The sequence below is a fragment of the Myotis davidii genome, unplaced genomic scaffold, assembly GCF_000327345.1.
Source record: "Myotis davidii unplaced genomic scaffold, ASM32734v1 scaffold281, whole genome shotgun sequence".
Classification (NCBI taxonomy): Eukaryota; Metazoa; Chordata; class Mammalia; order Chiroptera; family Vespertilionidae; genus Myotis; species Myotis davidii.
Window position 1 is genome coordinate 7,122,905 of NW_006293784.1, and position 14,581 is coordinate 7,137,485.

Genomic DNA, 14,581 nt, shown 5'->3' on the forward strand with positions numbered 1-14,581 from the left:
CTGGAGAAAGACACCCGGGTAGTACCAGGAGGGCACGGAGTCCTCCCGGGGCTGTGATGACAATGCAGGGTTTCAAACAGGTGAAGGGAGGACCCGCTGCTTCTGGGAGCTCTCTGCGGCCACAGCCCTGCCCACCACAGGCACATCCGACTGGATGGCCCCATCGCACTGCGAAGGACACCTCGGCCTGCCGGGGCGCCAGGCACTGTGGAGCCGTTTGGATATAAAAACCAGCAGGGATTTCTGTCTCAAAACTCCTGGTTTTAGAGCAAGTTGGGATATGCTTGGACCAGGCTGGGGAATCTAGTGCCGAGGAGGAAAGAATGCCGTGCTGTGGGCACGTTCCCACCCGAAGCCACGTGCTCCCTGCGCTGGGCTGGGCTGGCCTGTGGTGGGACTCCCTTGCGCACTGCAGGGCGAGCCTCTGGGAAAGGGGCCCGGGCTCGGCTCCAGGTCCTCCTGACTCACCTCCCAAAAAAGGAGGACGAGCGGGCACGTGGGCCAGTGGGTGTGGGGTGGCTTGATGACAGTCCCGTAGCCCCTGAGGCCCCTCTCTCTCCGGTCCCCTGCCTTCCCCTTCTTGTGCTCTTCCCATCCCCCCAGATGACTGCCAGAGTGTAGAGGGCAGGCGGCCAGTGGCTCTTCCGGGCATGAGAACCACCAGGAGCACACTCACCTCCCAGGGCGTGCTCGGTCATACTGAGGCACAACGACTCCAGCCTGTTGTTGATGTCAGGTTCAGTCACGGGAAGCTGGAATTCTGCAGGGGGCAAAGGGTTATGTTGGTGACGGGGGTTCTAAGAACAAAGAGAAAGTGTGCACAGTGCCCCTGGCTCCACCTGCCAGGGCGAGGGTCTGCTGGGCCTCCCTGGGGGGACCTGAGGGGACAGTCGGGGCCAGCACGGAGGCCAGGTTACACTCGGGTTCAACCAAGCTCCGAGGTCACACTCCCTGAGTCCACTGTGAATGTGGGCGGCTGGAAGAAGAGTGGGGACTAAGAATAGCTGCTCAGAGTCACCGTCTGTCCGTCCCTTGCTCAGAACCAGCTAGCGCCTTCCCATCAGAGGCAACCCAACCCCTGCCATGGCCTGCAGGCCCCACACAGTCTGGCTCCTTGTTAGCTCCTGCCCTGGTGCACTCCTCCTCCAGTCTACCCCGGGTCCTCCTCGGCCCCAGGGTCTTGGCACTGCTGTTCCATCTGCCCAGAACGTTGGGCCTGGATGTCTCCACGGCTCCCCCTCTCCCTGCCATGTGGTCTCTTGCTCTACTGTCTCCTCAGAAAGGACCTTCTGTTCATTGTATGTGAACAGGCCTTTCCGGCCCCATCCCTTTCTTCTGCTTTCCTTCCCTGCATAGATGGCACAGCACCCGACATATGCATTTATCTGCTGCCTCCCCAGTTGAAAGTTCGCTGTTGCTCTGCTCCCCGTGCCTGCCCCGGGCCCAGCAGGCACATGTCTGCTTCCTCCTGAGCAGCAGGAAATGGGAACCACAGCGTGGAAAGCACCTCTTCTGCGCCTGAGCCTGCGCCGGGCGCCAGGTTCCCAGGTGGGGCTCCGTGAAGCTGAGTGACCCGCCAAGGTTAGCCAGCGGACACAGAGCTGGGCCAGGAACCCGCATGGGATGGAACCCAGAGCCGGTGCTCTCCCTGCCAACACCGCCTTGGGCTGAGATGTCCTCTCTGCAGACCCTCCCTGTCTCCCCAGGCTCCAGACCCTGGGGCCTTCCTCCTCGGTCCCACTGGGGGCCCCTGCGGTCAGCCTCTCCCCGGCCCCTTGTCCCGTGGAGCTCCGGAACAGCCTTGACTAGCTTGGAAGTGCCTTGCAGACGGCGACGACGCTTTCATAGTCCTCGCAATCTCCCATAATGCCCCGGCATGGCTTTCTGCACCTCGTCCATGCCCACTGAGGAGTCAGAAATGGAGCAAGACACAGCAACTCTGACAGCTGAGACCTTAAGTCCTAGAGCGGGGAGGCAGGAGAAACATCAGCCGGGGGGAGGGGGGTGTTCTGTGCCTGGGGAGTCTCAGCACTGCCCCTGCCTCCACAGGTGACCCTGGGAAGCTGTTCTCTTCTTGGGGCCTTAGCTCTTCTCCCGGTAAAGATCCCGCCTGTGTCCCAAACTTAAGGCCATGTCCTTGCTCCTTCACATCTCCACCAGGGGGCGCTCAGGGCCTGGGCCGGGGATTACAAATGCGTTGGTGGTTTGGTGGGATGGGAAGTTGAAACCAACGGCTAAACCAAAGCAGGCCTTTGTTTTCCTTGGTTGGCTGTACATTTAAATGCCCTTTGCAATCTGGGTTCCCCATGACCAGCTCACTCAGAGGCAGATGTCATTTCCATTACGTAAACTTCTCAAAGAGAAGGCTGGCAGAACGGACCGACACAGAAAGCACTGGGAGCTGAGAGGGTTCTGCACACAAGTGCCAGCATCAGTGGAACTTCTGTGCCAGATCAGGAGGCCAATGGGGCTTCCAGGGCGACTGAGAGGGAAAATGCAAGGGTCTCCCTGCCCACTTTGCTGGCTGCTCTCAAAGGGGAGCTGGGGCACTTAGACAATCCAGGGGGGAGAGTATGTTAGTGTTTCCATCCATTCATGTGAAAATCATATGCATGCAAAAATTAGCAGCCTTCAGGGTGTGAAATCTCTAAAAGAGAAACACAGTTTTATATAGAGCCAGTTAGCAAATATGAAAAAAAACACCCTCAGCAATTATAGCCATCCATATGCTCATTGTAAAATTTAGTTTACTCTCTAGCACTTCCCTTTAAACAAACACTGTGGAGAGATTTGGATAAATAAAGATGCTCGACATTTGGAGAGAAGTGTCTCAGCTGCGGGATTTCTTGCCAACACGCAGCAAAATGACATTTTCCAAGCCTGGGATTGCGTGTTCCAAAAAGGGGGCTGAGAAGTGCAGGGCTCTACGCTCCAGAATCTCCAAACCTCCGTGGCTGCTCTTTTAGGCGGAGAGTGGGCGTGCTTGCTCTTCCTCCTCCAGCTCCTCCCGCCGGCGCGCCGGGAGTCATGACCCCCTCCATTCTCAGAATGGCTCTGAAAAGCTCCAAGTCTTGGGAGAAACACATATGTTCATATTCCCGAGTTTCCTAATAGTGTGACTTCTTAATTGGGTATTTGATAAAAACAGATCTGCCGCATCTCTTTGCACATACCAGACAGGTGGGTACCAGCCTCCGTCGCAGGCTAGGAGCCCTCAGCCACGTGTGGGTGGGTGGAGCTCTCAGAACCTTAGAGGAGCATCCGGGCAGCTCCTCCTCCACAGGCCCACAGTAACCACCAGCCAACTCTTGCCATGGCTCCTGCTGTCCCTACGGACTCATCGCAGTGATCCTGGGCCCCCGGCTGTAATGGACCAGGCAGATGCGGCTTCTAGTCTCCTAGAAGGCAAAAAGGAAGGACTCTGCACCTGAGTCCTCTGCTGTCTCTTCGGCTCAGATGCCACCTCTGTGCACTGGAAATTCTTCCCTCACCATCAGACCGTTCCAGGAGTCAGTGCGGCTCCCGGCTCTCAGATGCCCAGGGCTAGGCTGACTTGGGGCTTTTCACTTGGGTGGCCCAGGCGGCTTTCCCACGGCAACCACAGGGCAGTCCTGCTGAGTTTCAGGCCTGTGGCACCCAGGGTGCAATTGCGCATCTCTCTCAAGGCATCGAGGCTGAGGCAGGAGGCCGATGGCTTCAGGACTTCAGAGTAAGAGACAGGTCGGCATGTTAGGAAGGAAACCTTCCCACTTCGCCAGTGGCATCTGAGGCGCCTCTCCTGAAAGGCTTTGAAAGCCTGGTGAAGTGGGAAGCAGGGCCAAGGGCTGGAGAGAACTCAGGAAAGACAGGCTGGTGAGGAAGGGACAGAGGACGGGAAGTGGGACCTGGATCGCTGTGATGGGGGTGGGGTGGGGGGCAGATAAGGAAGAGAGGGAGACAAAGCCGGAACCAAGAAGAAAAGGGGAGGATGGTAACACAAGGCAGAGAGAGCAGTGTGGGCAGGAAACGGGGTCCACGTGGCAGGCAGACTGGTGATCACCGAGAGTCTTGGTGGGGGAGGGGGGACATGAGTAATGAATGAGTCGCACCCCGAGTCTGTGATGGTGGCTGAGGCTCTTCTCCGGTGGCTTCACTCCTAAACCTGTGGAGGAGTGTTGTGGAAATCCTCCGGGACCCACAGTTTCCCCAAAAACCGATGAGTAGAATACGGTGCAAGACAATAATACTGTCCCATCTTGCTGCAAGTTGGTCTTTGCATGTGACTCTCAGACGCAGGGGGGCACGGGCCCAGCTGGGTTCTTGGCTGTGATAGAACGGACTCAACCCACCAACCTCCCTGAGCAGGGCCGTTGGCCTACTCACTAGAAGGCAGAGGGCAAATGTTTATTATTTAAGGGGGTCCTTGTTCTGGCCTCTGCATGGCAGCCCCTGCCTTCCCCTCAAGCACCCAGGGCTCGTATGCCCTCTCCCTTCCCCCACTCTCTCTGAAAGGAACTGGGAAACTCACTCACACGAAGGGGGAAATGAATGGTGACGGCTCCCAGACGTGCAGCAGTCTAATGGTGGGAGAAGTGCAAGCGTGAGCTGGTGCAGAGGGGAGGACGATGGGAACGGGTATGTTCCCAGGAAATGCTACCACGGAAGGCACTCCGTATCCATCTCACATCTGGTGGCCCAGCACCAGGGGTCGTGTGCACATGGTTTTGTGCAAGGGAAGAGCGAGATCTCCGTGGGGCTGCCAGCCGACCCTCTGCCGGGCTTGTCCTTGGAGGCCTGCTGCCGCCGCCCTCTGCCCTTTCTCTCTCCGGCCCTCCAGGTGTCGGGAGCCTCGGCTTCCCAGTGTTGCTCCAGGGCTGGACCCCAAGGGTGGCTGAGCCGCGTCAACAGGAATCGAGTTTCTTCCGAGATAGGGCACCGTTCTGCAAGCCGTTTCCAGACGAGTTTTGCAGTTGGGCAAACGCCCTGCCTCTGCGAGGACCCTGAGCCCTCTCACCAGGCGCCAGGCGTGTTCTGAGCTGAAGTCCCTCCAGGGTGAGTCCATGAGGCCCTGTCCCCTCACTTCGTGTTTCCTACTCATCCCGAGGCAGCGAGAGGCAACCATCCCCCGTGGCTCTCCTGGCTCGTCCCGGGAAGCGTCTTGCGTGTGTGGGAATAAGGTGAAAACTACCCTGATGTGGCTGCCAAGGGGCCAGACTCTGGGTCCTGAAGAGAGGGGAGCCTCTTGCACATCTGAGCAAGGCAACTGACTAGCTGATGCTCAACTTGGTGCTGGTTCTATCCCCCAGCCTTTACTATATTCTTTGGAGCTATGTAAAGTCGTCCATGATTTCAATGAATCATTTTAAGTTAAGAGAATAAATAAAAGCTCCTTTAGAATGCATTGCAGTCTCCAAGATTTGCCCAGAGGGTTTAAAACGGATGCTCTGAAGCCATCGCCGGCCAGTAAGAAACCACTATGTTGTCCTGTGACGCGGCTCTCTGAGCATTTAATTTTGGGTTGGTCACATGTCTCTGTTCCCTTTTGTGCTCACTCTTACAGCCACCTTCTGCCTTCCTGACTCCTGCAGCCCTGAGAGAAGACTGACTGTAGTCCCCCGTGTCCCGCCACCACCCCTAGACGCCCGCCTAGCGAACCAGGACGCGCAGCGAAAGGGAGAGCCCCACCTGCACAGGAGACCCAGCGCCCGGCCCACCTCCGAGGCCCTGTCTCTGGAGGGTGAGTCCTTGTCTGGGCCTGGCCGCGGGATGTTTGCTTAAGGTCACAGACCTGGTGCCCAGGATGCCTTCAAGTCCTGCCCAGATTCTCTGTCACTGGGAGTGGATTACCCACAGTTCTGCATGGTAGCAGAGGCTGGGACTGGACAACCCAGGGGTCACATGCACAACCCCTGAATTTTATCCAGTATTTCTGCCTGGGAAGAAAAATAGCTACGAGTATCAAAACGGAGAAAAGGAGCTTTAAAACAAAGGTGCACAAATACAGAAGCCAAGAAGCAACTATACACAGGCATCCGGACCTTGTGGACGCCCCTTCCTTTCCTGGTACACCTTGCCCCACGGCAGCTCCACTCCTCCTCCTCCTCCCCCTCCTCGTCCTCAGTGGCCTCCCCACCCACAGCCTGCCTCCCCGTCACAGTCCATGCACACTCTTGCCTGACCCCCTGCTCAAAACCTTCCACAGGTACCCCGCTGAGAGCGCTGGGCTCCGAGCTCCTTGGCCTTGGATTTAGAGTCCCCACCACCGGGCACCATCTTCCCAGCTCCCTTGGTCAACCCTCTGCTATTTCAGCGCAGCAATGGCTTCTGGGACGCACCATGGCCCCTCGGTCCCACTGAAGCCTGCTCCCCTTCGGCCTGCAGTGCCGTCTTCCTCTTTCCAAGTCCTCACCCTCTGTCCCCTGAAACTCAGCCCCAACTCCAAGACGCTTCCTTGCCCACCCAAGGCCACAGTGACCTTGCCCCTCCTAACCTCCTGGAGGACTTATGCCCAGAGCGAGAGCATCTACTGCCCAGGCTGGACATTTCCTGCAGGTGCACGTTGGGTTTGCCTGCCTGAGGGGGGCATCTAAGTAGGTGCAGTGGTGACTGTTCGTGTGGCTTTGCATTCTCTGTGGAGTCTAAGGTCCCTGTCTGCACAGAGAAAGGGTGCGAGTATTTGCTGGTTGTACATAATTCTGGCTGCCTGTTTCAGGGGCAAGGTGAATGGTGAAATGGACCTGAGCTGCACTAAGATGCTCTTTGACCCAGTGCAGGAAAGATGGCCGGTCCAGCAGTCATGTTTGCAAGGCACTCCCAAACCGGGGGTGGGGGAGGGGTCCCTTAGCATCAGCGCTGCCAAACCTTCCCTTTATCTGTCTTACTCTCTACACTGCCCGCCCCCATGGAACCCCTCCCATCCCCCCCCCACAAGCCCTCCAGTGGTATCTCTGCTTTAATCAACCTAGAAATATGACTAGTATCAAAAATATCCCCGTCAGATTGCAACGACTGCGGGGCTCCTCGCGCTGGCTTCCAGCCAACCAGCCGCTATTCATGCTGGCAAGGCACAGTTTAAAAAAAGAAAGCTTCTATAAGCTCGCAAGAATGCGTGGTGACAGTCGAGGCTACGCACTTCCCAGCTGGGTTCACCGGGGCATCTATTTTGGCGTCCTGGCCCCGCCGGTGTGTCAGGGGAGGGCAGAGCGAGAGAGCAGGCTCCGGGCCCTACCTGGCTGCTGGAACATCAGCATGTTCTGGGGAGAAGTGTGCACGGGCAGCGAGCGGGTCCTCTGCACGGAGCTGTGGGTGCGGCTTGGCATGCTGTTGCTGCCCCCGGGGTTGGCAAACCAGAGGTTCTAGTGAGAAACACAAAAGGGGAACCGTGAGTCAGGCCAGCGCTGCCCATCTGCTTATTTATAGTGAGGGATTTTAGGTTCTGCGCCTTTTAGCTACATGCCCATTGCTCCCACCTCCTGAGCCCCAGGCCCCTCTCTAAACCTCAGTTCAATCTGGACACCTCTCTCCCTCTCCCCCTCCCTATTATCCCTTTTGTTGCTTTTGCTTTTCCTGTCATTTTTCTTGGAAATGGGGGGAGAGGGCGTTTATAGATATTTGCCATGAAGAGCGCCATTTCAGGTGCCAACTAATCTCATTTGATTTCTTTGAGATTCTTACAAGTTACTCAAAGTGGGGGGTGGGGGGTGGGGGGCGAGGGGAAGAAGCCCTGATCGGCAATGAGCTGGCACAGCTGGACTTGTGTTTGTTACTATGTGGTGACTTCCTCTTGGACTGACCTGGGGGCTGCCCACAATGACCAGAACTCAGGGCTTTTTCATACCCCGTGCTGCTCCCCGGGGAGCCAATCCCGCCTGTCGTGCCTGGAGCCGTTTTCCTGTTTTTAGACCAATCTGTCACCCCTGCATTTCTCAAGACAACCCAGAACCTCGGGCCCACTTGTGTCTCTGCAGTCCCAGCCCCAACCTACACGGCCCCACAAAGCTGGAGGTACATGGATGGGGGACACTGGGCAGGGTGTGGGACGGGGGCAGAGGGGCGTGGGGCCGCGGGACAGGGGTCAGCTCTAGGCCACACATCTAGGTCACACAGCTTTGTCTGGCCGAGTGGGTTTCACCCCTCCCTCCGGAGGCCTCTCCAGCTCCTTCCTGTGGCTTCTCCCCCACAGCTGGACCACAACGAAGGAGCAACGTGCCACGAACAAAAACGCTAAGCAAGTTCCTTAGAGGCAGAGGTTCCTCTGGAACCCAGTTTGGGAAGTGGTGAGGTCTGCTGGGGCAAGTCAAGGGTCGGGGCAAACAATAAACAGGTATTACATGTCTTTCTAAAGGCACCTTGCTCGGGGCCCCCAAGGTTGAAGTGGTCCCCGGGGCCTCCTCAGCCACCCCCTGTGATAGACCAGCCTCAGCCCTGGTCTATCTCCCGGAGGAACAACGCAAACGACGTCGGTAACGCAGAGGACAGGGACACTGTCTCTCAGCTCAGCCCCCTCGGCCTCTCCCCTCACCTTGGGGTCATCTGGGGAAACATCCTGCAGCCTCGGGCGCTGAGCTTGGCTGCCCACCCTCCTCTCCGGTGCAGAACAAACCTGTCTTCCTTGTTTCATGATGGTGGGGTTGGCTGTGGTGTTGCGCTGGGTGGAGCTGACGAACCCGCTGGTGCCCAAGAGGCCCAGGCGGGCAGAAGGGACGTTCCGAGAAGGGATCTGGTACTGGCGTGGGTTCCGTCTGCCCATGCCGCCGCCCACAGAGCCGGCCGTCGGGAGGGAGTTGGACTGCCCAAAGCCGCGACTGTGGGAGCGAACAGAGAAGAACCAGGGAACATGAGTCCCCTGCAGCCATCTCACCCCCTGAGGCTGCCTGTGGGGCACCTCCTGGGGGTGGGGGTTGGTCTGCTGGCATTTTGACAGTCATAAGGCCTATGGGGTCCTGGGGGGTCTGAGCCAGGAGAGGGCTATGATTAAAACGACAGCTGACGGCTGAGAGCAAAGGTTACGTGCACCATCAGGGCACTATTACATTGATTCTTCCATCCTCACGACAACCCACTGAAGTAGGCGCTCTATCCACTTTTATTTACAGCTGGAGAAGTACATAGAGCTTAATAGTTTCTCGAAGGTCACTCAGCCAGCAGGGAGCAGTGCTGGCAGCCCTGAGGTTTAACCAGGCCACTCCTGGGCCTTCTTCCAAGCTGGTCACAGGGCCCAGAGCACTCACACGCCTGTCAAGAGGCCACACAGCGAGAAGGCTGCACAGCCAGGCTCAGTGTTCCTTCCATCACACCACAGTCTTCCCTGATGTCCATCTGGCTCTGTGGGAGACTCAGGGACACTGGCCTGGGAGCCCCCTAGGATGTCAGCCCCCTGAAAAAAAGGTCGACGTCTGTCCTCATCAAGCCTACGTGTTCCGTGACCGAATCAGCTCCTGACACGGTAAAGGCATGTTGAATGAATGAAAGAATGGACTCGCCTCTGCCATCAGGGCGCCTCTCCACATGGCAGGACTGACCCACGGTGGGGGCGCTGACTCCAGGGATAGGAGAATGGAGATGGTGGTGTTTGGCCCCCGGACACCCACTGCTGCCCATTGCGCAGGCCCTCCCTGCAGAGAGACCAGAGGCGGCGTGTGCCCCCTGGGTCCACGCAGGACAGCGGCCGGAGACCCAAGCCGAGCACTCGGAGGCTGTGCTGCCTTCGCTGCTGTGACCTCATCTCCAAAGCACTTGTCCTCTCTCACACGCCTCAGGTTCTGGGAGGGCGCGCGGCCGCCAGCGGGGTTTCAGGAACCAGCACATTCTTTCCAAGAAGAGTCAGCTTTAGTCATTCACTGATGTTTAGGTCGAAATGCTTTACCTCCAGTGGCCACAAGAGGGAACAGACTCGCTTTCCCCACGGTGCAGGGGAGGTTTGTGCCTGGCCTGTGAGGAGACTCCCGAGACAGGGCTGACGTATTTCACCAGTTGAGGATGATGGGGTGGGGGTGGGGGGCCCTGCTAAACAGTCATTTCCTGAGGGAGAGTTGTGTGTGCCTAGGGGGAGGGGCCCCTAAGCCATCAGCACAGCAGATCTCAGGAAATGCTCCTCTTTCCCCAGTGCTCCTCTTTTCCCAGGGAGGAGGGAGGGCAGGGAAGAGAATTCCACGGTGAGCTGGCTGAACTGAGTTCTGGGCTATGTCTTTCCACTTCCAGGCTTTTGTGGCTCCTCTGTGCATGGTGAGAAGGGGCACTCCTGGGTTCTAGGTCTCTTTGTTTATCTCATCCTTCCTCCCTCTTCTGCCCCTCTTTCTACTTTGACTAAGGTTTCAAAAGTTTGGTTTGAAAGAGGAAATTCAGGCCAGGTGGGGTAGGAGTCCTTTCATGGGATCCCAGAGACTTCCCCTGGGGGAAGGACCATCTGAGTGACTGACAGGTGGAGAGCAAACGGAGGTTTTGTATGTGTGTGTGTGTGTGTGTGTGTGTGTGTGTGTGTGTGTGTGTGTTTTAACTATGAAAACTAGGCCTTTGGTTTTTGAGTCAGAATTTTGGCCACCTGGTAGATGATTCAGTATTCTGCTAAGACTTTTCCTTATTTAGTGCGAATGGCTTTTTTTTCCCCTCTCGTTTTCCTTTTCAGTTGGATTTTTTAAAAGTTACTTCATATGCAAAATACAGTAGTCAGTGAATGATGCTAAAAGGATGTGTGCTTCCAGGAAGACAGAGTATATCTTGAGCAATAGAATGTGGGCAGAGGGTTCTGTTACGGGCCACTGGAGGAGCAAGGGCTCTAGGCACTCCAGAAGTGAGGGTTCGCTGGCTGGATGTGGTGGGAAAGCCCTGAACATTTTGGGGACAGAATGGGTGGGTGGGGAGAACTTGGCTAGGCCATCTTTCTAATGACGGTGGGGCTCTACTGTGGCGTCCTTAATAGCTTATTACAAAGCCAGGGTTGTTGAGCGGTGCCACTGCTGGCAAGCAGAGTGAACGCTTAAGTTACTTAAGATCACTAGGCTTAATGAGATAATCATTTCTTCTGGGGAGAGAATAAAGCGACAAAAGTAAAGTTTCATTTTTCATTCTCTTCCTCTGCCCATTTGCGTCTCTCTTTGCCTTCCTAAATCTAACCAACTGATTTCATTATCTTGAAATGCGTGAAAAGACTAAATAAGAACCAATTAATTTGGGATTTGGGATAATTCAAGCAGGGGGTGGGCAGCAGATACCTTTGTATTACTGGAGAAACGGGTCTTCAAAGCAAATTAATAGCATAAGAAGATCCCAAAGGTAATACGTAGGAGAACAAATTATTTTCTAGCGCTCTAGCAGCCTCCAATTGAACATCTACAATTCATGATTAAATTCATTCTTATCTAATCCATAAAAAGAGGTCCACTGGGACTCCAATCTGGCAAACCTTAGGTTAACCTCAAACAAGCGTTAGGTAGTCACACTCTAGAGAGGTCAAGGTTAACCAAGGACAAGGCAGGGCAGACAGAGGCAGGGGGTGAAACTTTGGGATGAGAAGCAAAGCCCTTAAAAGCTCTATCTTCATGGTCAACTTCTAACTTCCCTCTTCCGCTTGGAACTTGGCTCCCAAGGGGCCGGTGTAGCAAGAGGGGCTGGCACCTCCTCCTCATCCTTGGGAGAAGTGTTGCTATCCATTCAAGAGGGGGGGGGGCGCCCCAGGGGAGGGGCCTGGCCTTTCATCAGGGTGCAGAGCTGATCCAGCCCAACCCACCAGGGAGGCACCCCAGAGAGCATGGGGCCAGGGAGTGGGAAATAAAGAGTGTTGCTTGACCTGCCCATCTCTTCTGCACAAAGACCATGAGAGCTGCCTGGCATCCACAGTGGTTAAGAGCACTGATGCTGGCGCTGGCCTGCCTGAACCAAATCCTGGGTGCCATCGCCTACCGACTCCTCCGACAGCAGCTCCTCTACCTTACATGGTTGTTGCAGGATTAAATGTACTAATATTCTTCTCGTGCTTGGATCACTGGCACATAGTAAGGGTTAAATGTTCGTTTAATAAGTAACCGTGTTGTATAGGCTGGATAATTCATGTTACATTAATCTTTAACAAAGACTTCACAAATTTCAACAGGCCTCACCCCCCCTTAAATAATATCCAACAGTGATGTTGGAAGGCACGCTTATGCAAATAAATGCACTGAGAAATGAATTCAGAACCTTTCAGGTGCAAGTGAAAACATGATGTGCTCATGTTTAAAAATGCAAAAATAAATGGAATGTGGATTCTGAGGATGTTCGCATCATCATTCTGTTGTCTCCCCCAAACTCCGTCATTTGTACAAGGCTTAATCCACGCCTCCCCTTAACTAACTGGCACGGTAATTCCCCTTTCATGTGCTATTGGATTCCTCAATTTAAAGCCAGATCAAGGGAAGGGAGGTCTCAAGTACAATACGGCTTATTTTTAACTGCATCCAAGAACCTGAAACACTATGAGAAATCGAGAACGGTGCTGCTCCACTCTTAGATTGCAACTCAGACCAAAATAGACTAGCACTGGGCTCTTCACCCTGCCACCAACTATAATTAGCTTGTCTGCAGCTAGAAGAGAGAAAAAAATTACACGCCCACTTAAGGTGCTGAGAGAACAATCCGTTTCTGTCCTTTCAGAGCCCCCTTTTGGGGATAAACTACCAAGTGTTCTGCTGGCGTTCATTAAATTATACCCACTCTCTGCATCCGGACGAACGCTGTCACTTTGACAATGTCAATTGAGTTACAAAAGATCGCATTCAGCTCTTCCTCTGGGAATGCTCTCTCTCCACAGCCTTTCCCAACCCCACCTGTCTAAGGATGGCGATTTGGAACTTGCCACAGGGCACCTTGATGACTAAGGAATGCCCTGCCTTGTCCTGCCCCGGGAACCCAGGCAGGCAAATGAGGCACCTGGGAGCCACCATGCATTACAAACAATGAAATCCCAACGTACTTTCTTTGCTGTCGATATCCTGATATGTCTAGAAGGGTTTTCCGAGGGAAAGACCGAAAGAGCTTCTGCACCTGCTGTTTCCATGACAACAATCTTTTTTTCTGCGTCTCTGTAAATGCCTGCAAAAACAAACAGGATTTTTTAATGGGTGACGCAGCCTAGCATTAGAAGGAGAAACATGCAATTAATAGGGGAAAACATTGGCGTCTCTGTGGTTGCCTTTTTTTTTTTTTTTTTAACCTGTTTCCAAGCTGGTTCAAACAGCAGTCAGTTTCATAACTGAAAATTCAAGTTACTTGGCATTGGAGGTGCCTGGTATGGTACATGCATTAAGCTTTTTAAAAAATACATATATTTTTATTGATTTCAGAGAGGAAGGGAGAGGGAGAGAGAGACAGAGACATCAATGATGAGAGAGAATCGTTGATCGGCTGCCTCCTGCACGCCCCACACTGGGGATGGAGCCCGAAACCTGAGCATGTGCCCTGACCGGGAATCAAACTGTGACCTCCTGGTTCATAGGTTAATGCTGAACCATTGAGCCAAGCCAACCGGGCAAACTCTTGATAACCCTTGGTTTTGGTTGCATTTCTGGTAGGTCCATATCCACCTTCTCTTGCCTCTGACTCCACTCTGGACTCTATTTATTAACCAAGAATAAATTGCAAAATTGATTGTTGAATACTCTGGCTTCTGGAGGCCCCCGGCATTTTCATAATCAATGGAAATGCTAAACCACTCCAAAAATCAATATGCTTGATAGTGTGTGGACACCCTGAGTGGTCAGCTGGGCTTCACAACATGGAGTTCAGTCTCTGCATTTCAGGGCTGGGCTGAGAAACTTCTAGTTAAGGGATCTGGTGCCCTACCAAAACCCCGCTGCACCCATCCTAACCTAAATTGTCTGAAGTTTAGGAAGATGGGTAGATTTGATTGCTTCTTGAGTCTTTTCTAGTAAAATTGGTGTTGGGGGATGTTGTGCCTACTGCCCTGTAATATGCTGTCATCTACATCATGTGTTCTTTTGTGTGCACCATAGCCCAGGGAAGGACTTTCAGGGGTTATTTGTCATGGTCTATTAGATTTCCCAAAGAGACCGGTTAAAATGCGGATTCCTAGGCCCCTCCCCCACATCTAGAGCCTGACAGATTTGGAGGGGAGTGTGTGTGGGGGGGTGTTGTGTTTGCAGCTAGTGCCCTGGTACAGTGGTTGGCAAATTGTGGCTCGCGAGCCACACGCGGCTCTTTGGCCCCTTGAGTGTGGCTCTTCCTAAGCCTTAGGAGTACCCTAATTAAGTTAATAACGATGTACCTACCTATATAGTTTAAGTTTAAAAAATTTGGCTCTCAAAAGAAATTTCAATCATTGTACTGTTGACATTTGGCTCTGTTGACTAATGAGTTTGCCGACCACTGGACTACCTAACCATAAAAATTTTATGAGAATTTAAAGTGCCAAAACCAGCCAAGGAAATCTTAAAGAAGAAAATCAAGCTACACACACACACTACCATATTTAAAGAATAACTATTAAAGCTATGGAATACACACATACACACACACACACACACACACACACACACACACATATGCACACATATACTATAATTCTATTTTTCTTTTATCTTTTGTTTTATAGTTTTCAGAATAGAGAGAT

At 53.8% G+C, this 14,581-nt stretch overlaps 1 protein-coding gene across 2 annotated transcripts in view; it reads right to left on the reverse strand.

The window, feature by feature from the left end:
* SAMD4A (sterile alpha motif domain containing 4A) overlaps nt 1–14,581 on the reverse strand; it is an 82,695-nt gene that overhangs the window by 7,099 nt on the left and 61,015 nt on the right. For both annotated transcript variants that reach the window (XM_015566507.1, XM_015566506.1), the window contains 4 exons: nt 12,926–13,044; nt 8,582–8,783; nt 7,208–7,334; nt 677–760 (listed from right to left, as the gene is read on the reverse strand). In XM_015566507.1, coding sequence (XP_015421993.1) covers nt 677–760; nt 7,208–7,334; nt 8,582–8,783; nt 12,926–13,044 — 532 coding nt within the window. The remainder of the gene's footprint in view (nt 1–676; nt 761–7,207; nt 7,335–8,581; nt 8,784–12,925; nt 13,045–14,581) is intronic.